The 24,754-nt window shown below is 44.4% G+C and overlaps 1 protein-coding gene across 3 annotated transcripts in view; it reads left to right on the top strand.

Moving 5' to 3' along the window:
* The first annotated feature begins 3,296 nt into the window (after window positions 1-3,296).
* COMMD7 (COMM domain containing 7) overlaps window positions 3,297-24,754 on the top strand; it is a 72,294-nt gene continuing 50,836 nt past the window's right edge. For 2 of the 3 annotated variants that reach the window (XM_072800577.1, XM_072800576.1), the window contains exons 1-7: window positions 3,297-3,433; window positions 12,565-12,618; window positions 12,713-12,815; window positions 22,550-22,606; window positions 22,689-22,726; window positions 23,175-23,265; window positions 23,600-23,649. In XM_072800577.1, coding sequence (XP_072656678.1) covers window positions 3,350-3,433; window positions 12,565-12,618; window positions 12,713-12,815; window positions 22,550-22,606; window positions 22,689-22,726; window positions 23,175-23,265; window positions 23,600-23,649 — 477 coding nt within the window. In that variant the 5' untranslated portion in view covers window positions 3,297-3,349. Of the gene's footprint in view, window positions 3,434-12,564; window positions 12,619-12,712; window positions 12,816-22,549; window positions 22,607-22,688; window positions 22,727-23,174; window positions 23,266-23,599; window positions 23,650-24,423; window positions 24,473-24,754 lie in introns of all 3 variants that reach the window. The other variant, XM_072800578.1, reaches the window with a different exon arrangement.

Here is a 24,754-nt window from a genome sequence, read left to right as displayed (position 1 = left end):
AAGAAATCATCAGATGTGGGGGAAAAATGTGTACTGGGATGCTTATTGCCATATTCTCAACATAAGATTGAAAAATTGGCGTAATAATAACAAGCATTTACTGAGCACTTACAATGGGCTAGTTGCTGTGGTATTTTATGAGCATTGTCTCATTTCATCCTTTCAAGTAGGTTCTATTATTGTCTCCATTTTTACAAATGAAAAAAGAAATGGAGGCACAAAAAGCTTAGTAATTTGCCCAAGACAACATTATTAGTGAGGGAGACAGATGTGCAAATGACAGCAATAACACAATGTGATAAACATTAAAATAGAAATAATATGAGCGACAATAGACAGTGCAAAGTATTATTATTATACATATTGTCTATTCAGGTGCTTCAAATAAAGTCTGGCACATGGTAAGCATCTAAAAATGCTTGTTATCATTTATACCTCAAACCCAGGAGTCACCTGGAGACTGTTAAAATGTAGATCCTGAATCAGCAGGTCTGGGTGGGTGGGAGGGAGCTACAAGTCTGCATTTCTAACAAATTCCCAGATTCCTTCAAGGACCACACTTTGATTATCAGAGATTAAACAGGGTGGGGAAGGAGGAAGTTCTGAATATGTAAAAACAAAACAAATCACACAACCCCCAAAGACCTGTGACTTGGAAGAAAACTAGAAGGCAAGACAGCTACTGTGTTACTACAGTGTTGGACAGCAGCTTCCAGTGAATTTCTCTCTCTTTCTCTCTCTTCTGTCACATGGACTAACTCACTTCCGCAAATATTTATTGTGTGCTTCAGCACCAGGCACTGTGGGAGCAGAGATTAAGGAAATCCAGTGGTTTCCTCTAGGATTTTTTTTTTTTAGTGTTAAAAATAATTTAAAGAAACACACTTTTTTTTTTTTAGATTTTATTTATTTATTCATGAGAGACAGAGAGAGAGAGAGAGAGAGAGGCAGAGACACTGGGAGAAGCAGATTCCATGCAGGGAGTCTGACGTGGGACTCCATCCAGGGACTCTGGAATCATGCCTGGGCCAAAGGCAGGCGCTAAACCACTGAACCACCCAGTCGTCCCAAATTCTTTAAATTTTTTTAAAATTTTTAAAAAATTTTTATTTATTTATGATAGTCAGCACACAGAGAGAGAGAGAGGCAGAGACATAGGCAGAGGGAGAAGCAGGCTCCATGCACCGGGAGCCCGACGTGGGATTCGATCCCAGGTCTCCAGGATCGCGCCCTGGGCCAAAGGCAGGCGCTAAACCGCTGCGCCACCCAGGGATCCCCCCCTTTTTTTTTAAATGATAGTCATCACACACACACACAGAGAGAGAGAGGCAGAGACACAGGCAGAGGGAGAAGCAGGCTCCATGCACCGGGAGCCCGACGTGGGATTCGATCCCAGGTCTCCAGGATCGCGCCCTGGGCCAAAGGCAGGCGCCAAACCGCTGCGCCACCCAGGGATCCCCCAAATTCTTTAAAAATACATTTTTTAAATTAAAAATGTCCTGGATGGTGAATCAGGGGGTCTGAGTTCAGTCACTGTCAGAAGACTTACTCTCTTCCAGGTACCCTGGACTTGGCCAAGTGCCCTGCATACATTTTCCAAGTACTTTGTTCTTCTTCTTCTTCTTCTTCTTCTTCTTCTTCTTCTTCTTCTTCTTCTTCTTCTTCTTCTTCTTTTATATATATTTATTTATTTATTCATGAGACACAGAGAGAGAGGCAGAGAAACAGGCTCCCCTTGGTGAGCCCAATGAGGGACTCCCAGGACCTGGGACCCTGACCCGAGCGGAAGGCCGATGCTCAATCGCTGTACCACCCAGGTGTCCCGCACTTTGTACTTCTTGACATCAGTTAATAATTTTACAAGCATGTGAATTTCACATGCGTGTGTCTGCTATCTTTACTAAACTTGACTTTCCCCCCTGGATGCCAGGCACTGCATCCAGTTGTCCTGTGGCGTCCCAGCACCTAGTATGGTATCCACTCCCCAGTAGACACTTGATATTATCTGTTGAATTAGTACATGAATGAAATAATCACCAAAGGAGAGGCGTTTGGCCTCTAGGTAGAAGACATTTTGTTCATACCCTTCCAGAGGGAATTTTTTTTTTTTTTTTTTTTTTTTTTTTTTTTTTTTTTTTTATTCATGAGAGAGGCAGAGACCTAGGCAGATGGAGAAGCAGGCTCCCTGCAGGGAGCCTGATGGGGGACTGGATTCTAGAACTCAGGGATCATGACCTGAGCTGAAGGCAGATGCTCAACCACTGAGGCACCCAGCTGCCCCCAGAGGGATCTTTAATGAAGGGTAGAAAAGAAAGCCTGGTAGGGAAAAGCCAACCAATCCTTTCCACAATCCCCCACCCCAGGTTTCTAGGCACCCCCTCCCCACCCTCAAGGCTAAGTGTGGGGTAGGTGAAGCTTTTGGGCTGGGGGGGTCATGTCCTAGATTCCATGGAGTACCTCTGTTTTCTCATCTGTTCAGTGGGGATCAGGGTAATGGTTACCCTGGGGCTGTGAGAGGTCCTTGGAAAAGACAATACAGGGGTGTTTCAGGTTAAAGTGATCATCACTGTCCTGATAATCTCCCTGCATGGATCTGAGCACCACCCTCCATGACTATCCCTGTCCTCACACTTCTTTGGGTCAGAGGTTCTCAGAGTGTGGTCCCTAAGAACTCGTTGAAAATGCAAATTCTCAGGCTCTACCCTAGACCCTTCTAGATCAGATACTCTGGGGGTGGGGCCCAGCAAGATCTCCAAGAAGATGCTAATGCAAGCCCAAGTTTGCGTCCTTCCTGCTCTGCTCTGAATGTAAGCTCTCCTAGGGACGTTTGGCCTGAGATGTTCACTTCTGTATCCCCAGGGCTGGCGTAGTAGGTGTGCAGTGTCTGCTGAGTGCCTCATACTACGTTCCTGGCGGCTAGCCGTTGGCTGAGGACCCCCGCGTGTCAGGCTACCTTCTCAGTTAAGCAGCCACCCCCGGGATCATTTTACAGAGAGCGAAACTGAGGCTCAGGGAGGCCACGCCCGGTGTTGTGGGGTCACCCAGAGGGGATCCCCTAGGGAATCCCACGTTGGGCAGCTGGGCTCCGCCGGGCTCTCCAGCGGTGGCAGCGGCACGCGCCTGCGCGGCGCTGCGAGGGCGCCCCCCCCCCCCCGCCGGGGGTCCGCGCGCGTCCGCGACTCCGCGAGGGCGCCCCGCCCCGCCCCCGGGCTGGCGGGGGGAGGAGCGCGGCGGCGGCGGCGGCGGCCCGTGGCGAAAGTGCGGCTGCGGAAGCGCGGCGAGGCGGGCGGCGGGCGGCGGCGAGGGGGGAGGCGGGGAGGCGGCGGGCGCTGCGGGCCGCGCGGACGCCATGGGCCGCCTGCACTGCACGCAGGACCCCGTGCCCGAGGCCGTGGGCGGCGACATGCAGCAGCTGAACCAGCTGGGCGCGCAGGTGGGCCCCGAGGGCTCAGGGCGCGGGGGGCGCGGGCCGAGGGAGGGACTGGGCCGAGGGCCGACGGGCGTGGGGCGTGGGGCGTGGGGCCCGCGGCGGGGCGCGGGCGGTGGGGCCGGGACGGGCCGAGGGGCTCGGGGGCCTGCGGGGCGCGTGGGGGGCTCAGCGGCGGGACTAAGGGCTAGTCCTGGAACCAGGAGAAATTGAGGTGCCTTAGCAGACGAACTGGGAGGAGTCTCCCCAGGGCTGAAGGGAGTTTGGGGGAGCTGAGGCACTAGTGGGAGTTTGGGGAGCTGTGGGATCGGTGGGCCAGGCCGGGCCGGAGATGTTCCGCAGCGAGGCTGCGGGGGGGGGGGGGGGGCTGCGGGGGGTCTTGGCGTCCAGTGGGGGCAGGTGACCCAGGGTGGCCAGGCCGGGGTGGGGGGGCTGTGGGGGCCCCTAATTAAGGGGAGTACCTGGGAGCCCTCCAAAAAGCGAGCCATGTACCCTTCGCAGTGTTGGGCCCCCCTCCGCACACACACCCCTTGATAGTAGGGGAGCTGCTGGCAAAGCCTTTTTTTGTTCATTCCAGCAGCAAATGCCAGCCTGCCAACTTCCTGCCCCTGTGCTGGTTGGGATGCCCTTTTCAAAGCACCCAAGGCAGCCAGAATAAATAGGTTAAAATGACACTTCTCACCACCATGGTAAAGGTGCAGCTGATTCTCCCCACTGGGTTGTGACTTCCCAGGAGGTGGGGTCCTTCTCCTTCATCTCAGCATCCCCCACAACTTACTGTTTTCTCACTAACTGACATATTCTGAAAGCCCCTTTGTCACATAGAAATAAATAAACTGAAAGTCACACGTGTTATTCTACATTTTCTAGTGGTCTCATTTAAAGATCAAAAAGAGGGCAGCCCTGGTGGCTCAGCGGTTTAGCACTGCCTTCAGCCCAGGGCCTGATCCTGGAGTCCCAGGATCAAGTCCCACATCAGGGCTCCCTGCATGGAGTCTGCTTCTGCCTGTGTCTCTATGTCTCTTTCTCTCTCTGTGTGTCTATCATGAATAAATTAAAAATAAAAATAAATAAATAAAATAAAATAAAATCAAAAAGAGAGGCGCCTAGCTGCAATGCTGGACTTTGAGGTCATGAGTTCGAGTTCCACATTGGATATAGAGATTACTTGAAAATATCATCTTTAAAAAGTAAATAAAAGGGTGCCTATGTGGCTCAATCCATTCAGTGTCTGCTTTCTTTCTTTTTTATTTTATTTTATTTTTTTTAAAGATTTTATTTATTTGTTCATGAGAGACCCAGAGAGAGAGAGAGAGACACAGGCAGACAGAGAAGCAAACTGTCCACAGGGAGCCTGATGTGGGACTCGATCCTGGGACTCCAGGATCACACCCTGGGCTGAAGGCAGGCACTAAACTGTTGAGACACCCAGGGATCCCCTTTTTTATTTTTCTTTTCTTTTCTTTTTATTTAAAGATTTATTTATTTATTCATGAGAGACACACAGAGAGAGAGAGAGAGGCAGAGACACAGGCAGAGGGAGAAGCAGGCTCCATGCAGGGAGCCCAACATGGGACTCGATCCCGGGTCCCCAGGATCAGGCCCTGGGCTGAAGGCGGCACTAAACCACTGAGCCACCTGGGCTGCCCTTCCTTTTTTTTTTTTTTTTTTTTAATAGCGTCTGCTTTTAACCCAGGTCCTCATCTCAGGGTCCTGGGATCCAGTCCCAGATAGGGCTCCCTGCTCACCAGGAAGTCTGCTTCTCCCTCTGCCTCTCCACTCAACCACTTGTGCTTTCTCTTTCTCTAATAAATAAATAAATAAATTTTTAAAATATCTTACTTATTTATTCATTAGAGACACAGAGAGAGAGGCAGAGACGCAGGCAGAGGTATAAGCAGAATCCATGCAGGGAGCCCCATGTGAGATTCGATCTCGGGACCCTGGGATCACGCCCTGAGCCGAAGGCAGATGCTCAACCGCTGAGCCACCCAGGCATCCCAATAAAGATTTTTTTAAGTAAATAAAATAATAAAGAAACAAAATTAATGTTTTCTTTAATCTATATTAAAATATCATTTCAACATGTAATTGATACAAAAATATAAATGTATTTAATTTATTATTTATTTATTTAATTTTTAAAGATTTATTTATTTATGATAGACATAGAGAGAGAGAGGCAGAGACACAGGAGGAGGGAGAAGCAGGCCCACGCCAGGAACCTGATGTGGGACTCGATCCCGGGACTCCAGGATCGCGCCCTGGGCCAAAGGCAGACGCTAAACCGCCGAGCCACCCAGGGATCCCCTAATTTACTTTTTTTTTAATATTTTTTTTATTTATTCATGAGAGACACAGAGGGAGAGAGGCAGAGGGAGAAGCAGGCTCCATGGAGGGAGCCCGACGTGGGACTCTTTCCCAGGACCCCGGGATCACGCCCTGAGTGGAAGGCAGACACTCAACCACTTGAGTGTGTCCTGATATTTTACTTTTTGATACTAATTTTTCTTTCTTTTTTTTAAGAAAAGATTTTATTTTTTTATTTTTTTATTTTTTAAATTTTTTTTTATTTATTTATGATAGTTAGAGAGAGAGAGGCAGAGACACAGGCAGAGGGAGAAGCAGGCTCCATGCACCGGGAGCCCGATGTGGGATTCGATCCCGGGTCTCCAGGATCGCGCCCTGGGCCAAAGGCAGGCGCCAAACCGCTGCGCCACCCAGGGATCCCAAGAAAAGATTTTATTAAGGTAGAGCAAGAGAGATCATACATAAGGAGCAGAGGGGTGGGCAGAGGAAGAGGGAGAAGTAGGCTCTCCATTGAGAAGGGAGCCCAATGCAGGGCTCAATCCCAAGACTCTGGGATCATGACCTGAGTTGAAGGCAGATGCTTAACTGACTAAGCCACGTAGGTGCCATGATAATATCTTTTCTGATTTTTTCGCACATTTTACATTTATAGCACATCTCAAATCAGAATAGACTTTTTCAAGTGTTTAATAGCTACATATGGCTAGTGGCCACTGTTTATCATACAGCAATTCTAAGTGCTTTTATGTATATTATTAAGTCATTGAGTCCTTAGAACCACCTTAGGAGGTAGGTGTTATTATTATCCCCATTTTGTAGATTAAGGAAACAGAGTCACGGAGTGGTTAAACAAAAGTAGCTGTTGTTTATTGAGAATGTACCGTGTGGTAGGCACTGTTTTCAGTGCTTTATGTGTAGCACCCTTAAAAGGTAGGTGCTGTTATTATTCCCATTTTACAGATAAAGAAATTGATGTGTTTAAGATTAGGCAGTCAGGAAGTTGTGGAGCCAGGAATTCAGGGCCAGATGCTTGACTTCAGATTCTGGGGAGTGAAACATACAGAGTAGAGCTTTGTAGATGTTCTCCCCAGGTAGGTAGCTTAGCTTTCACTTGTTTATGTGGTGAGATTTTCTGGAAGATTTTCATTTGGAGAATAAAAAAGATTCTACTGCTAAAAATCTTTTTTGAAGCTACAGGATGATAGGATCTCTAAGGTTACCTCCAACTTGGTATTCATGGAAAAAATATAAACCGCATCCTTTAAAATAAGATCTTGCCTTCATATTCTAACTTTGAAACACACTCTGGGAAAAAACACACACACACTCTGGGGGCACCAGGTGCCTCAGTCAGTTGGGCGCCTGACTTTTTTAATTTTTTTTAAAGATTTTATTTATTTACTCATGACAGACACACAGAGACAGACATAGGCAGAGGGAGAAGCAGGCTCCATGCAGGGAAACGTGATGCGGAACTTGATCCCAGACCCTGGGATCAGGCCCTGGGCCAAAGGCAGATGCTCAACCTCTGAGCCACCCAGGCATCCCAGGAGCACCTGACTTTGGATCTCAAGTCAGGTCTTGATCTCAGAGTTGTGACTTAGGCCTGTGTTGGGCTCCACGTTGGACATGGAGCCTACTTCAAAACAAAACAAAACAACACTATGAGATCTTTACCTTTTTTTTTAAAGTTTGTTTGTTTGTTTATTTATAGTACTCCATACACCCATTGTGAGGCTCAGACTTACAACCCTGAGATCAAGAGTTGCATGCTTTGAAGACTGAGCCAACCAGGTGCTCCTTTCCTTTGTTTTTTTTTTTTTTTTTTTTTTTTAATTTTTTATTTATTTATGATAGTCACACACAGAGAGAGAGAGAGAGGCAGAGACACAGGCAGAGGGAGAAGCAGGCTCCATGCACCGGGAGCCCGATGTGGGATTCAATCCCGGGTCTCCAGGATCGCGCCCTGGGCCAAAGGCAGGCGCCAAACCGCTGCGCCACCCAGGGATCCCCTTTCCTTTGTTTTTAACACAGAAAGCTTTTGCCTGGTGAGCAATTTACCAGAGTCCTTTCCCTCCCTTTCATTTGGATGATCGGATTTCTCCAAATACCCACTCTATTAGCTAAATTTATTTTGAAGTCTGAGGCCTAGGCATCAAGGAGAAAAAGAATCATTGTATCAATGTGAGCATCACCATTTATTGCTCACTCAGTGTCTATTTTCCTGAATCCCTACTCTACACCAAATAGCCACTAAACCCAGTGAGATATACAAAGGCTTGATGGACACAGTCTCTTATGCTGGATAAGTTGTGATCTGCTAGAACAGGTCAGAAAATGGAGATCCAGCACAGTACTAGCACAGTGTACCTAGAAGTGTTCTCTGATGCCTGTGGCCAGTCCTGGGTAATGTGCATCCTTAAGAGTAGAATTTAAAAAACAACAATTTTTAGAATGGGTATGAGAGAGGAAATTCAGAAAAATATAAAGAAGAAAACAAATGGTCTACAGTCTTTTCACCTAACTGTAAATGAAAGCAACACATACAGTTAGAAAATTCAAACAGTATTCAAAGGTATAAAATTAAAATACCTATTTTGCTTATCTGCAGAAATTGTCATTTTTTTTAAAGATTTTATTTATTCATTCACAAGAGGCAGAGACACAGGCAGAGGGAGAAGCAGGCTCCATGCAGGGAGCCCGATGTGGGACTCGATCCCAGGACTCCAGGATCACACCCTGGGCTAAAGGCGGCGCTAAACCACTGAGCCACCTGGGCTGCCCTAGAAATTGTCATTTTAATAATTTCTTGTGTTCTCAATAGGAAAAAAAAAAGTCTGCATTTGCCTGTATATATATGAGTATCTGTTAGAATTTTTAAGATTTTATTTATTTATTTTTTAAGATTTTATTTATTCATGAGAGACACAGAGAGAGGCAGAGACACAGGCAGAGGGAGAAGCAGGCTCCATGCAGGGAGACTAATGTGGGACTTGATTCCAGGACTTCAGGATCATGCCGTGGCCTGAAGGCAGGCACTAAACGGCTGAGCCACCCAGGGATCCCCCTAGAATTTTTTTTTACACAGAAGGGATTGCATGGTATTACTTGAAATGGATTTACCATAATTTATTAACCAGCCCTATATTAATAGACACTTAAGTTGCTTTCAGTTTTTTGTTGTTATGAACAATGCTTTGTGTAAATATGTCTGGTTTACTTTTTAGAACGTATCTGAAGGGTATACTTCCTGCAATGGAATTACTAGGTCAAGAGATACGAGCATTTAAAAAATTAGATAGGACTATCGAATTGCCATCTGGAAAGGTTGCTCCAATTTATCCTCTCATCAACAGTGTAAGCATGTCTGTTTCCTGGTACTTTCACCAGCACTGGTATCATCAAACTTTTGTTTTAGAAGATCTGATCAGTTAAAAAGTGGTATTTCCTTATTTTGCTGATTTGCATTTCTCGTCTGGAATGATCTTGAACATCTTTCCAAATATTTATTGGTGAGCATAGTTAAGATTTTGGTTTCATGGATGATGATGGGCAGGTGAGCATTCCAGGGAAAGACAGCTATCCAGATACAAAGGCGAAGAATGGGGAAGGTGTTAAGGGAAGATTTATTCAACAAATACTTAACTGCACACGTGACAATAACCAGGTCTCTGTGACCATACAAAGGCGTACAAGGAACCTTCTCTGCTAAGACAAGTCCGTATTTCTTATCAAGATTTAAAATTCTAAGTGCCCTCAGGCAAGGTTCCAAGAGGGAGCCTCAGAAGTTAAGAATCTGGGTAGGTCACTTTCTTGTTGGGAGGGTCATGGAGTCTTGGCAGCAGGGCTTTAAAGGATAAAGGGTGGGTTGGAAAAATTGAGATAGGGACGCCTGGGTGGCTCAGTATTGAGCATCTGCCTTCAGCTCAGGGTGTGATCCTGTGGTCCCAGGATCTCCCACATATTAAAAAAAAAAAAAAAAAAGGAAAAGGAGATAGGGATGGGGCTCATCATGGCCTGCAGACCAGATTAAGTTGAGGCCCCTCTTGAGAGGAGACATAGGGGGATGAGGCCTCACGGGGAGATTGAGCCTGAATGCTAGGCTGAGGCTTGAAAATGGAAAAGCCACTGGAAGCCTCCTTAGCTGTTCCATTTCTGAAAGGACCCAAGGTGACATAGGAAATACACTTAGCCAAAGATCTGATGGTCTGCAGATTTCAGGGGGAAAAAAAAGAAATGAAGTAAAAGAAAGCTCAGTTTGAGGATACAGTCTGAAACTAGTCCCTCACTTTTCTTGTTTTTACTATATAGAATCAGCAATTATGCAAGGCTGATACCCTATATCTTATGACACCTAATATCATGAGTACTGCAGAAAGACAACCCCAGGATCAACCTCGGTTAAAATGTTTCCAGGGAATATCCATGAACTTTTGAGAAAGTAGATACCTCTATGCCATTGGCAGGTGGGAGTATAAATCCATGCAATTTCTTTGCAAGGCAGTTTGGCAACATTTTCTCAGAATTTAAAATGCATATATTATTTGACCTAAGATACATTTTTAAAAAAAGATTTTATGTATTTATTAGAGAGAGAGTGACCATGCACAACCAGAGGAAGAGGGAGAGGGAGAAGGAGAAGCAGGCTCCCTGCTGGGTTTATTCCCAGGACCCTCTGATCCTGACCTGAACTGAAGGCAGATGCTTAATACACTGAGCCACCCAGGTGCCCCTGACCTAAGATACATTTTAGAAATGTATGTTATAGACATACATGTCACAAAGAGATATGTGGAAGGATATTCATTGCAGTATTATTTAGAATAACAACAAAGCTCGCACACATGCTAATGTATCTCTAGGGAGCCGAATTACACTAAGTCAATACAGCTGAATGCTGTACAGTTGTTAAAAGAATTGGGTAGGGGGTTCCTGGCTGGCTTGGCAGAGGAGCCTGCTACTCTTGATTTCAAGGTTGTGAGCTCAAGCCCCAAGGGTGTAGGTTCACTATCATCTTGTTTGTATTTAAAAGAAAGTAAATTCAAATACAATTCTGGAAAGGCCACAAAGGTGTTAGCAGTAACCACCTGTGGACACCTCCAACTGATATTGAGGGGGGCGAGCAGGAAGAATCATTTTATTACTTAAAAAAAAAAAAAAACTTTAAAAAAATAAAAATTTTAAAAATAAGAGATTGTTCTCTTTTTTTTTTTTTTAAGATTTTATTTATTTATTCATAGACACAGAGAGAGGCAGAGACACAGGCAGAGGGAGAAGCAGTCTCCATGCAGGGAGCCCAGCGTGGGACTCGATCCCGGGTCTCCAAGATCACAGCCCAGGCTGAAGGCGGCGCCAAACCGCTGCACCACTGGGCTGCCCAAGAGATTGTTCTTGAACAGTAGATAATAAAGTGTAAACTTTACTGTTTTGTCATATACATAATAAGATTTTATTGTAGGAGAGAAACCCAGAAAATATAGATAGAAGAAAATAAAAATCTGGGGATCCCTAGGTGGCTTAGCAGTTTAGCACCTGCCTTCAGCCCAGGGCATAATCCTGGAGTCCCAGGATCGAGTCCCATGTCGGGCTCCCTCCATGGAGCCTGCTTCTCCCTCCGCCTGTGTCTCTGCCTCTCTTTCTGTGTTTCTCATGAATAAATAAATAAAATCTTATATAAAAAAAGACAAGTTAAAAAAAAAAAGTTAGAGGGCTGCCTGGGTGGCTCAGATGGTTGAGCGTCTGCCTTTGGCTCAGGTCATAATCCCAGGGTTTTGGGATGGAACCCCCAGTGGAATCCAGCTCCCTGCTTAGTAGGAAGCCTGCTTCTCCCTCTCCCTCTGTCTGCTGTTTCTCCTGCTTATGCTCTCTCTCACTGTCAAATAAATTTTAAAAATATTTTTTTAAATATTTATTTATTTATGATAGTAACAGAGAGAGAGAGAGAGGCAGAGATACAGGCAGAGGGAGAAGCAGGCTCCACGCACCGGGAGCCCGACGTGGGATTCAATCCCGGGTCTCCAGGATCGCGCCCTGGGCCAAAGGCAGGCACCAAACCGCTGCGCCACCCAGGGATCCCAAAAAATATTTTTTTAAAGATTTTTATTTTTAAAGATTTTATTTATTCATGAGACACACACACAGAGAGAGAGAGGCAGAGATCCCCTAAAGATTTTTAATTATTTATTCATGAGAGACATGGAGAGAGAGGCAGAGACATAGGCAGAGGGGGAAGGAGGCTTCTCGAGGGGAAGCCTGATGCGAGGCTCAATCCCGGGACCCTGGGATCATGACCTGAGCCAAAGGCAGATGTTCAACTGCTGAGCCACCCAAGTGCCCAATAAATAAAATCATAAAAAAAAAGACAAGGTAGAGAAAAAGTTTATATATAATATGTTAACATTTATGTGGGGCAGAAAAAAAGAAATCACATATTTGGGTTGGCTTAAATTTAAATAATAAATATGTGGATATATAAGCAAAAAGAAAAAAGCAACTACTATTAATCTTCCAGGGATTTTCCTCTCAGGCCGTGTGTATATGTGTGTGTGTGTGTGTGTACTTGGACCCTTCAGATATATATACTTGCAATGTCTCAATATGTATCCCCACATATGTGTTCCAATAAAATATATGAGTTTTTCAGACAATATGGTGATACTGATATATTGATACTGAGTAGTAGGTGCTGTGAATATTTGAACCTTAAGATGATCAAACAGGTATCCATGCTTGTGTGTTCTCTCTTAAGGGTCTATAGTTGGATGGGATGTGGGAACACAGACCCAGGAATAGAATTTTACTGATATTCTGTGTTGTTCTCTTTACAGCAGTTCTCGGCCTTGACAGAAGTGCTTTTCCACTTCCTAACTGAGCCAAAAGAGGTAAAGTACCTTATGATAAGGAAAGTTCCCGAGTGTGGGTCTACAGCCCTGAGATGCTAAGGAACTGAAGGCCTGGTTTGTTCCCTCTCTGCAGGTGGAAAGGTTTCTGGCTCAGCTCTCTGAGTTTGCCACCACCAACCAGATCAGTCTTGCCCCCCTCAGAAGCATCGTGAAAAGCCTCCTTCTGGTTCCAAATGGTGAGTAGCCTTTCTTAGCAATTGAGGCCAGAGATGTTACTTGAATTCTTCCAGTCCACAGAGTCAGCAAGCATGCTCTGGGCACTGAGCCAGCACATTCAGTAGAAAACCAGACCAGACGTGGGCAGGACTCTCAGTCTAGGGAGGGAAGCCAGGTACACAGATAACTGCAGTAGAATGTAATAGGGGTGCAGCTCAAAGTACAGTCTGCATCCCAGCTTCGGTTCCCAAACTGCTATCTGGTCCTCTGCATGGTAATTACAGAAATCAAGAGTAAGCATTTAGAAGCTTTTATAGCAATTTGGCAAAATCTTTTGAATCCACTGATTTTTTTAATGGGGCTTGTATTTTTTTTTTTTTTAAGATTTTATTTATTCAAGAGAGACATACAGAGAAAGGCAGAGACATAGGCAGAGGGAGAAACAGGCTTCCTGTGAAGCCTGGTGGAGGACTCGATCCCAGGACCCTGGGATCAAGACCTGAGCCACAGGCAGACATTCAACCACTGAACCACCCAGGTGTCCCTGTATTTTTTTTTTTTTAAGATTTTATTTTTAAGTAATCTCTGCACCCAATGTGTGGCTCAAACTCACAACCCTGAAATCAGGAGTTTCATGTTCTACCGACTGAGCCAGCCAGGCACCCCATGGGCTTATATATATATATATTTTAATGTGGTAAAGCATACATAATGTAAAATTTACCATTTTGACCATTTGGGGCTTATATTTTGTATGCAGTTTTTAAATTTTTTTCATCGTATTTTATAAAAATATCAGTCCACAATGGATTGAAATTTTAAAAAGTCTTTCACTGTAGATAGTTTCAGGAAGTAATTTGCCTAGAGTAATCAGGAAAAGTTCTAGCCAGGAGGAAGGTGAGCACAAAAGCTTAGCTATAGGGATATCCATTGTAGCACTATTTTGATGACATAGAAAAATCAGAAACAAATTGCCCAGTGGTTAGAGATTAGTATAATGCACTATGGTCTGTTTTTACAGGGTAAGATCATGGTCAAAAATTCATGGTCCTAAGTTAGGTAGATGTGGGTCTGTCACTTGCTGAGTAGTGTGGTTTGCACATTTACAAATTAGCAGTAGGCTGATTTTCCCAAGCTCTCACCCAGTGGTGCGCTGAAAGTTGGGGGCTTAATTTGTTTGTTCCTGTTGGGTGCCTTCCCACATCTTAATGCAGGTCCTTTCCTTTGAGTGTCTATGCTCTTGATGTTCTGGGGGCTTGCATCAGAACATCCCGAGGTTTCCAACTGTGAAATTTTCTCACCCCTTTAGGTAATTCTTGCATTTGTTACCCTCGTGGAGGGTTAAAAGCTTGTAAACCAAAGGCTGGAAGAGAATGTGCAGTCTTTGTAACACGGGAATAAATACTCATTGCAAAGCTACAACAGTACAGAGCAATTGGAGAGCCAGAAGTGAAACATCTTCTTCTACCCTCACGCCACTCTTGTCTCCAGACACCATCACATTTTTCTTTTGGTGTATGTCCTTTTGTATTTTCGCATACACTGGCAGATATGCACATAGGCCTTCATGTAGTTCTGTTTTTCATAAATGGCAGTAAACCATAAAAGTGCTCTTGTGGCTTGTATTTTTTCACACATGGTACGTTGTGGAGATTTCTCCACAGCGACTTCATTCTTCTGAGGGCTGTAATGGGCCATGGACTGGATGTCTCTTCAGTTAGTCATCTGTTTCCTGTTGTTGTACGTCTTACTCGTAACCTTTCACTCTTAGAAACAGTGCCGCAGTGGACGTCCTTGGGACACTGTGTGCTCCCTGCTGTGAGCATTTCTGTAGGCTAGGTGCCCGGAATGTAGATCCAGAGTCTTCTCTCTCATTCTCTAGCTTAACACCTGTGGAGATGGGTTTGTCAGTGGGGGAAGACCTGTCTACCCAATAGCTGTTGTGGGCACTGATTTTCTAGGTGGCTTCTGTCTCCCGGTACCCCTGCCTCCCTTCTTTCCTGTCTTCCCTAGCTCTGCTCTCCACCCCCCTCAATCCTGTCAAACTGCCTCAGTCCTCCCCAGCCAGGACACTTGGACCCCTGTGCTATCTTTCAGAAAGCCTTCCTAAATCACTTCAATCTGCAGTGACCTCCCTTCCTCTCAGCTCCCAAGAGATGGTTTTTATCTGCAGTTATCATTTTGGCCTGTAATGGTTTACAGTTTGCTATTGTTCATGCTGTTTTACATGTGTCTCTTTTGTGGCTTTAACAGAGAGCTTGTTCTTTGAAGTCAAGGGAGGATCTTATACTTCTTTCCTGAGCCAAGGTTACAAGTTAAGTAATGACATAAAGCAGATGCTTAGTACATGCTGCATGAGTTGAACGGAACTTGGAAGATCCTGTGACCCTCTCAGGGGACGTTGGGTATATATTTTTCAGGCAGGATTGATTGTCATTGTTTATAGCAGATCATTTTCTATAGGTGCAGAGAACCCTGAGGAGGAACTCATAGCATACCATTTAAGAGGTGGGCTTTGCAGGCTCACATGGATTTGAGTGTTAGTCATATCACCTTTGTAGCTCTTCAGCCTTGGACAAATCAGAATTAGCCTCAGTGGGACGCCTGGGTGGCTCAGCGGTTGAGCATCTGCCTTGGGCTCCGGGTGTGATCCTGAGGACCTGGGATCGAGTCCCACGTCGGACTTCCTGCATGGAGCCTGCTTCTCCCTCTGCCTGTGTCGCTGTCTCTCTCTCTCTCTCTCTCTCTCTGTGTCTCTCATGAATAAATAAATAAAATATTAAAAAAAAAAAGAATTAGCCTCAGTTTCTTATCTGAAAAACAGAATTGTAAGAGCAATATGGTTGTGGCTTTAGGAATGAATAAGTTAATATATACAAAGTACTTAATACAGTGTTGGCTAAACTTTAGTTTTATGTATCGATAGTTCAGTTAGTTGTAGTCAAGTGCCTTCTCAGATTATGAGGAATAAGCATCTGAGGGTATAGCTCATAAGTCACTTGTTCTTTTCCTCAGCCCAGAACAAGTTCTTAGTACTTCCTGCCTAATTGTGACAGTACTATCTCCACCTTTACTCTCCTTTTTTTTTTTTTTAAAGATTTTATTTATTTATTCATGAGAGACAGAACAAGAGAGGCAGAGGGAGAAGTAGACTCCTGCGGGAAGCCTGATGTGGGACTTGATCCCAAGATCCCAGGATCAGGCCCTGAGCCAAAAAGGCAGATGCTTAACCGCTGAGGCACCCAGGTGCCCCTCCACCTTTACTCTTCCATCCCTGGTTACAGCCTGGCCTGGAGTACACTTCTACAGCACAGCTAGCATCATGATGCACTTAATAACTATTTACTCTGCATGGTGAGGTCCATAATCCTCAGTGTGGCATTCAAGCCTTTCCCAATCTCATCTGAAATGTAAAGACCTCCAGGTCTTCACCCACTTCCTTGTCCCTCATCCTGGACTTGCCTTGCCAGAAGACCTCCTTGTAGAAGTACAGTTTGTTAGAGCTGGAGGAGCCTCATCCCTTCAGATCAGTTGTCCTCAAATTGGTGTTTTTATCCAGGAAAGGCTTCTGTGGTCAACCAGAAGCAAGAAATACTGCCCCTTCTCTCTCCCCAGCTTTGGAATCTTGGAGAGACATACTTATTAGCATATCTCAGGCTCTGTAAAGTGCCGCAATAAAGACCTGCTTATCTAGTATCTGAGAAACAGTTAACCATGAAACCCTTCTCCTTCTCCTCTTCCTTGTCCTCCTTCTCCTCCTCTTCCCCCTCCTTTTTCCCCACCTCCTCCTCCTTTTTCAGGGAGAGGATCAGGTAAAAGCTTTTTGTAAGTTCTGACCTAGTCTAATCTTTGTCTTACCGATAGAGACAGAGCCCTAGAGAGGGAAGTGACTTGCTTAGGATCTTAGTGGAAAAGCTGGGACCAGTACCTCTCTTGGTTGGCGTAGAGCCCAGTAACTTGTTTTTGTTTTTTAATGTTTTTCTTTCACTATTTAGTATGTAATTCTTAAAAACACATGACTTCATTTGTTAACCCATAGACAGATTGTTTCATCTATACCTCTCCCACTTTTCACTGGTGTCCAAACTGGATTATTTTATTTAAGTTTATTTATTTATTTTTTAATATTTTATTTATTTATTCATGAGAGACACAGAGAGAGGCAGAAACACAGGCAGAGGGAGAAGGCAGGCTCCTTGCGAGGAGCCCAATGTGGACTCGATCATCCCAGGATCCTGGGATCACGCCCTGAGCCGAAGGCAGATGCTCAACTGCTGAGCCACCCAGGCGTCCCAAACTGGATTATTTTAAAGCAAATCTCAGAGGTCATTCATTTCATTTCTGAATACCTAGTCATTATCTCTGAAAGATAAAGGCCCTTTTTCCCCCTTATCAAACCACAATGCCATTATCATATCTAAAATTAAAATATGCAGTGTTCACATGTCCCCATTGTCTCATGCATTTTGTTTGTCTATAGCTGGTTGCTCTCATCAGGATCCAGGGAGGGCCCTCACATTGCATTTGGTTGCTGGATGGCCTTGTTTGCATACTTGTCACCATGGCTACTTTTAACAGCTTTGAGATCTTAGAGCCAAGTTACTGAACAGGAGTTCATACATCATTATAAGAATAGAGAAAGATATTGAATGTGAAATACTTCAGTGAGCAGTACACTGCTGCTAATACTATGATTGTTTGCTAGATACAGATAATTCCTAGATTGCAGATAACTTGACTGTAGGGCTACTATTTAAGCCTGGTTTTATTTATTTTTTATTTTTATTTTTTTATAATAAATTTATTTTTTATTGGTGTTCAATTTACCAGCATACAGAATAACACCCAGTGCTCATCCCGTCAAGTGCCCCCCTCAGTGCCCGTCAACCATTCACCCCCACCCCCCGCTCTCCTCCCCTTCCACCACCCCTAGTTCTTTTCCCAGAGTTAGGAGTCTTTATGTTCTGTCTCCCTTCCTGATATTTCCCACACATTTCTTCTCCCTTCCCTTATATTCCCTTTCACTATTATTTATATTCCCCAAATGAATGAGAACATACAATGTTTGTCCTTCTCCGATTGACTTACTTCACTCAGCATAATACCCTCCAGTTCCATCCACGTTGAAGCAAATGGTGGGTATTTGTCGTTTCTAATGGCTGAAAGCCTGGTTTTATTTTAATACTTAACAAGATATCTGGCCCCTGTAGGTCCTCAGTAACTGATTGTTCTTTAAGAAAAGCTGCTAACTCCCCTCTCCTCTCCCAAAGAAGTTCTTTCTGGCTGGGCAAAAACAGAGTAATCAGAACTGAACAGTAGTCCCAAATGGTATTTAATCAGCTGTTGAACTGAGTTCCCTAGGATTCCCAGCCTCACCCCACTCTCTTCTCTCTGTGGAGCTTTTCAGTCATTCTCCATATGGCTCCCTTCCTTGTTACCTGCTTGGTGTGGTCTTTTGCTTCTCGAATAGAATGTAAGCCTCATGAGGGCAGACATTGTTGTGTGTTCATTGATGTTTCCCAGCATCAAGCATCGTGCTGGCACCTAGCAGGTCCTCAGTAAATGCATGTCCAGTGACTGTGACTTCTATCTTTACATGAGCCTCAGAGGAGTGGATCCAGCAGGGCAGCCTTCAGGGTCAGTGATCGCTGACTGAATGTGGCTTACCCTCTCAACCACCTGCTTTCTTTTCCTGGAGTTTTAACCAATGCTTAGTTATGTTCCTTGGGTTTCCCTTATAACACTGATGAAGCTTTGGCTAGAAGATAAGATTTTTTGGCTGGAAAAACAATATGCTAATTTTCCAACTTTTCTGGCAAAAGTAAAACCCTCACCCTGGACATACACCTTTGTGTTGTTCCCCATACTATTTGATGGCAATAAGGGTTTGCCTAAGGCAACTGTTCAGTGAGAGTTAGTGCTCAAGGACTTTATAAACCTTGTCAGATGCTTATCCGTGTTTAAAGAAGGACATCCTCAAATTTCCCTAAGTGGCATATTCTAGGGACTCCAGCCCTGGATTTACAGTTCTCTTTCTGTCTGACATAGAGTCAAGGCTTCAGGCCTATCTTGTACTTAGGACAAAGGAATCAAAAAAAAAAAAAAAAAAAAAAAAAAAGGACAAAGGAATCACCAAAACAGAAAGCTAAAAAAGAAGAGCTATAGTTAACAATGCAGTATATGTAAACTTCAGAATTGCTAAGAGCTTAGATCTTAAAGGTTCTAACACAGAAAGAAATGATAATTATGTCATGTGATAGATGTATTAGCTAGTGCTACAATGTCAATCAATTGTCAGATATAAATGTATCAGGGCAGCCCTGGTGGCTCATCGGGTTTAACGCCGCCTACAGCCTGGGGCCTGATTCTGAGACCCAGGATCGAATCCCATGTCGGGCTTCCTACATGGTGCCTGTTTCTCCCTCTGCCTGTGTCTCTGCCTCTCTCCTCTCTCTCCTCTCTGTGTATTCTCATGAATAAATAAATTAAATCTTAAAAAAAAAGATATAAATGTATCAAATCAACATATTGTACACCTTAAACTTGCACAATGTTATGGGTGCTCATAAGCGGGGGAGGGGCAGAGGGCGAGAGAGGATCTGAAACCAATGCCCCACTAAGTGTAGAGCCAGAGGGCTCAATCCCAGGACCTGGAGATCATGACCTGAGCTGCCCAACCAACTGAGCTACCCAGGCATCCATATGTCAATTATATCTTTTTTTTTTTTTTAAGATTTTATTTATTTATTCATGAGAGACACAGAGAGTTAGACATAGAGGGAGAAGTGGCTCCTCACAGGGAGCCCGATATGGGACTCGATCTCTGGACCTGGGATCACACCTTGAGCCGAAGGCAGACGCTCAACTGCTAAGCCACCCAGGCATCCCAGTTATATCTTAATAAAAAGAAGGGAAGATTAATAAATTAAGGGCTTGAAGCCTAGCATGATGTAAATATATTTTTAAAATACGGCTTTGGGGGTAGCCCGGGTGGCTAAGGGGTTTAGCGCCGCCTTCAGCCCAGGGTGTGATCCTGGAGACCCGGGATCGAGTCCCACATCGGGCTCCCTGCGTGGAGCCTGCTTCTCCCTCTGCCTGTGTCCCTGCCCCTCTCTCTCTCTCTCTCTCTCTCTCTCTCTCTGTGTGTGTCTCATTAATAAATAAATAAAATATTTTAAAAAAATAAAAATAAAAAAATATACGGCTTTGGGGGGATGCCTAAGTGGCTCAGCAGTTAAGTGTCTGCCTTTGGCTCAGGTCATGATCCCTCGGTCTCTGGATCGAGTCCCACATCGGGCTTCTGCATGGAGCCTGCTTCTCCCTCTGCCTGTGTCTCTGCTTCTCTCTCTCTGTGTCTCTCATGAATAAATAAATCTTTAAAACAATAAATAAAATATGGCTTGGGAACAACAATGGGCAAAACAGACCAAGTCCTTATTCTCGTAAAACTGATATTCTAGTGGAAAAATCAACAATAAATACATAACATGAAGTTGGATGGTTAAAAATGCATTGCAGAAAAATACAGCAGTAGAAGGGTGCCAGTGAAGAGCAACTCCACTTGAAATAGGGTAGCCAGGGTTCCTTTTCGAGGCAAGATTCAAGGAGAGGCTGGAATGATATGAAGGCCACATGCAGATTTGAGGAAGAGTGTCCCTAGCAGAGGGAATTGCAAGGGCAAATATCAGGAGATAGGAACCTGCCTGGCATATAGGAAAAGCCAAGTAAGCAAGACAGAGAAGAGTTTAGGGGTTCTAGAGGCGGCCAGTTCCTGCAGGGCATTATAAGAGCTTTGGATATTATTGTGAGTGAAGCTGAAGCTATTAGAAGGTTTTGAGCAGGGCAGAGACATGCATGGTCTGACTTAAGTTTTAACAAAATCACCTTGGCACCCAGGCTGTTGTGTGGATGCACCAAACCAGTGCACTGTACCTGACATTTTATCTTTAGTACCGACATTGCTAAAAAGCTTCCTATGGATATTTCAGTGTGCTCTTGGGAGCATATCTGTTGGGTGACTTTTGGCAGTGCAGTTGTTGACTATGTGGCTTTGCCATATTCTCTCCCCAAAAGCTTAATCTTTCTGATCTTTAGTTTCCTGGTAAATTAAAGGTTTCAATAGTAATCCCCACTTCAGAGTATTTTGGGATCATCAAGCAAAATATCAGATTTGAGCTAGATGTAAATGTGGTAGTTATGAATTAATTGAATTGGCTAGGAAGTGGCTCTTGGAGGGCCTTCATGGCCAAGGTTTCCTGGTGTCCTGCCTTTTTTTTATTTCCCTATGGCTTCCTTGCTCAGTCTGATTTTGGCGATAAAAGATTTCCTCCCTTTGTTGACATGGTTTATTTTGCAGGGGACAGCCAGCCTTTAGGATTGTTTTTCAGGAGTGAGCTGGGGTGGGGAGTTGGTCTTTAGCATATTACTCCAGGGCCCTCCCTGGATGGTGGTAAAGGTCTCCTTATTCTTTAATTAGTCATCTTCTGGAAGACTAAGAAGTGGAAAATTTTAAAGCACTTGCCAAATTGTGATTCTGGGCTGTAGCCTGATGTTAAATGTTGAAAAGCCCAGATTGCTGGCAACACTTTGTTTTCAGGAATTGGACCTCAGGGAAACAGAACAAAGCAGCCCCCACGGGGTGTGCTCTTGGGGCTTGCAAGGGGAAGCTTTACTAGACTCCTCTGGAAGTGACTTGTGAATTGTAGAGGCCAACTGTTAGCATCCTTCATTTACTTCCTGAAAGCTGATTCTCTGGCACCGCTGTCCAATAGAACTATCTAAATGGTGGAGGTGGTCTCTGATCCAGTACCCTGGCCAGTGGACCCATGGGGCTATCGACTTGAAACGGTGCCACTGAGGAACAGAATTTTAAATTTTGTTTGATTTTTTTTTTAATATTTTATTTATTTATTAATGAGAGACACAGAGGGAGGCAGAGATGCAGGCAGAGGGAGAGGCAGGCTCCCTGCAAGGAGCCCGATGTGGGACTCAATCCCAGATCCTGGGATTAGCTCTGAGCTGAAGGCAGACTCATAACCACTGAGCCACCCAGGTGGCCCAAATTTTGTTAGATTTTAATGAATTAAAATATAAGGGAGTGGGCAGCCTGGGTGGCTCAGCGGTTTAACCCCTGCCTTCGGCCCGGGGTGTGATCCTGGGGTCCCAGGATCAAGTCCCACATCAGGCCTCCTGCATAGAGCTTGTTTCTCCCTCTGCCTGATCTCTGTCCCCCCCGCCCCCCCCCCGTGTCTCTCATGAATAAATAAATAAAATCTTAAAAAATATATAGATAGATATATATAAGGGAGTGCCAGGAGAAAAATAAAGTTTAAATAACCACACCTCTTAAGTGGTTATGTATTGCCCAGTGCAGCTCCAAGCTGTTGCCCTTATGCCCAGCCTGACATTGAGCTCCCCCACTCTGCTCCAGGAATCCGTGGCCTTATTCTTTTCTCACATCAGGTACCCCCAACCCCAAGTCCATAAAGTCCTTTCTGCTCTCTGACTTCTTTCATCCTTTCTGGAAGGGTAAACACTTGTGTTGTACAATAAATAAAGCATGCTGTCCCATTCTCCAGTTGTTTCCTATGGGCCTTTTCTCCATAGCTGGATTGAGATTTTTCCTGGAGCTAGCCAAGTCTTTTGTGTATCATCCCCTTTGCCCTCTCTGTCATATCAGTTGTGTCTATTGATACTTACTGCCAGTTGATTAACTGATACTGCCTTTTTAACTGATTACTCCCCTGTTTCCCAGGTGCCTTGAAGAAGAGTCTCACAGCTGATCAGGTCCGGGCTGATTTCATAACTCTTGGTAGGTCATCACCAAGGTTGCTCGGGGTGACAGGCCTGGCAACTTTTTTATTATGTTAAAGTCTCTTTTTGTTCTCTTACAGGTCTTAGTGAGGAGAAAGCCACTTACTTTTCTGAAAAGGTATCATAATTCCTCTTAATCAAGGTTAAGATTGTTTGCTTTTATTTCATGAAAAGAAACAAATGAGAATGCTGACTAAGGAAAACCATCAATAATTCTATGTCATTTCCCCAGCTTAATAGCTTTCATGCAAATGACATACATACAGCATTTAAATTGCACTATTTAGTGCATCTTTGAGTTTTTGCCTCTGATTTGATGGACTTTAATCACCACACAGTTTTTGTCCCAACCTGGGACTAAATCTTGGAATGAAAGAAAACGTTGATATCATCTTCTACCCCTCTTTACAGCCCTCATCCCCCAGATCTGTACATATAGGCCAAGCGCTCAGCTGTGCATTCTTCCCCTTGTCTGTATAAATACTGAACATTGCTGTGTTGGGGGCAGAATGAAGAGGGGGTATTTCCCCCATTGTTATGACTTTGGCTTTTTGCTTTTGTTTCAGTGGAAGCAGAATGCCCCAACCCTTGCTCGATGGGCCATAGGACAGACTCTGATGATTAACCAGCTTATAGATATGGAGTGGAAATTTGGAGGTAACTAGTTAGAGCCAGTCCTGGGTCATTTGGGAGATGTAGGGTGGGATTGCAGAGGCTTTCCATAGGGAGGACATGTTGCATAGTTTCCATAGGGAGGACATGTCCTGAGTCCTCACAGGCTGTTGGGACCAACAACTGCTGCCTCTCTGTATTGCCGCTGGCATTTGGCAGCTCATTTCTATCTACGGCTCCCTGTAAGTTGACTTCCTGAAGAGCATGTTTTGCTGTCCTCATACTCATCTCTACATGGCTTCTGCTGGACAGCCTGCAAGATTGGGGTGTTCAGAATAGGTCCATTGTCAACCCGCCCCTTTTCTCTTTTGTGTCACAGTGACATCCGGAAGCAGTGAACTGGAGAAAGTGGGAAGTATTTTTTTACAAGTAAGTCTCCTGATCTGTGAAAATGGGTAGAGTTTTGACTTGGTTAAAAATTATTAAATCAACATTGGATTTTTTTGAATACCCAATTTAGTGGATGTTCACTGAAATGCCTTGTGTATCTCAGAGCAGTGTTGTCAGCCAAAAATGTGGTCACTAACACACCTGCTCTCAGATTAATAGGATCCTGATATTGTTCTTTTTTTTTTTTTAAGATTTTATTTATATATTCATGAGAAACACAGAGAGAGAGAGGCAGAGACACAGGCAGAGGGAGAAGCAGGCTCCATGCAGGGAGCCCTATGTGGGACTGGATCGCGGGTTTCCAGGACCACGCCCTGGGCCTAGGGCAGGTGCCAAACTGCTGAGCCACCCAGGGATCCCCCTGATATTGTTCTTAAAAGCTAGATTGTTCTGTAATCATGCAGATAGTTAGAAGTTTTGGTGATTGTGGATCCAGAACCAAAAAACCTATTTGTGTGTGTGTATATGTAAGATTTTATTTATTTATTCATGAGAGACATAGAGAGAGGCAGAGAGAGAAGCAGGCTCCATGCAGAGAGCCCCATGTGGGACTCCATCCTCCAATTCCAGGACCACGCCCTGGGCCAAAGGCAGGTGCTAAAACCACTGAGCCACCCAGGGATCCCTCCTGTTTGAATCTCAAGTCAGAAGCTGGATGCTTTGATGTTTAAGTGAAAGGATTTTGAGAATTTCTTTGCCCAGTTGTCATCATTTTAATTAAATTTTTTTATTTCCTTTGTTTTTTTTAATCAGTTAAAGTTGGTGGTTAAGAAAGGAAATCAAACTGAAAATTTGTACATAGGTGAGTCTGAATTCCCACTGGAACCTTTTCACTTTTTCCATGTTCTCTTTAGTCAGTGGGCTTGTGAAGCACCACAAATCATTTTTTTCTGGGAAATAAGTCATACCTGAGCTGTGGAGTAGCCATTCCACTGCCTCTCCTCTCATAAATAATAAGCCATCAGCAGGCTAGAGACCCCACAGTTGAAGAGCCTCTTTGAAAACGGAAAGCTCAGGGAGAAGGGATGACGAAGACTGAAGAGCAAGCAGCTCTTGCTGCAAAAGTCGTGCTGAACATCCTGAA

The sequence above is a fragment of the Canis lupus genome, chromosome 26 (assembly GCF_048164855.1).
Source record: "Canis lupus baileyi chromosome 26, mCanLup2.hap1, whole genome shotgun sequence".
NCBI lineage: Eukaryota > Metazoa > Chordata > Mammalia > Carnivora > Canidae > Canis > Canis lupus.
Note: the sequence above shows the minus strand (reverse complement) of the source record. Positions and strands in the feature narration are given on the sequence as shown.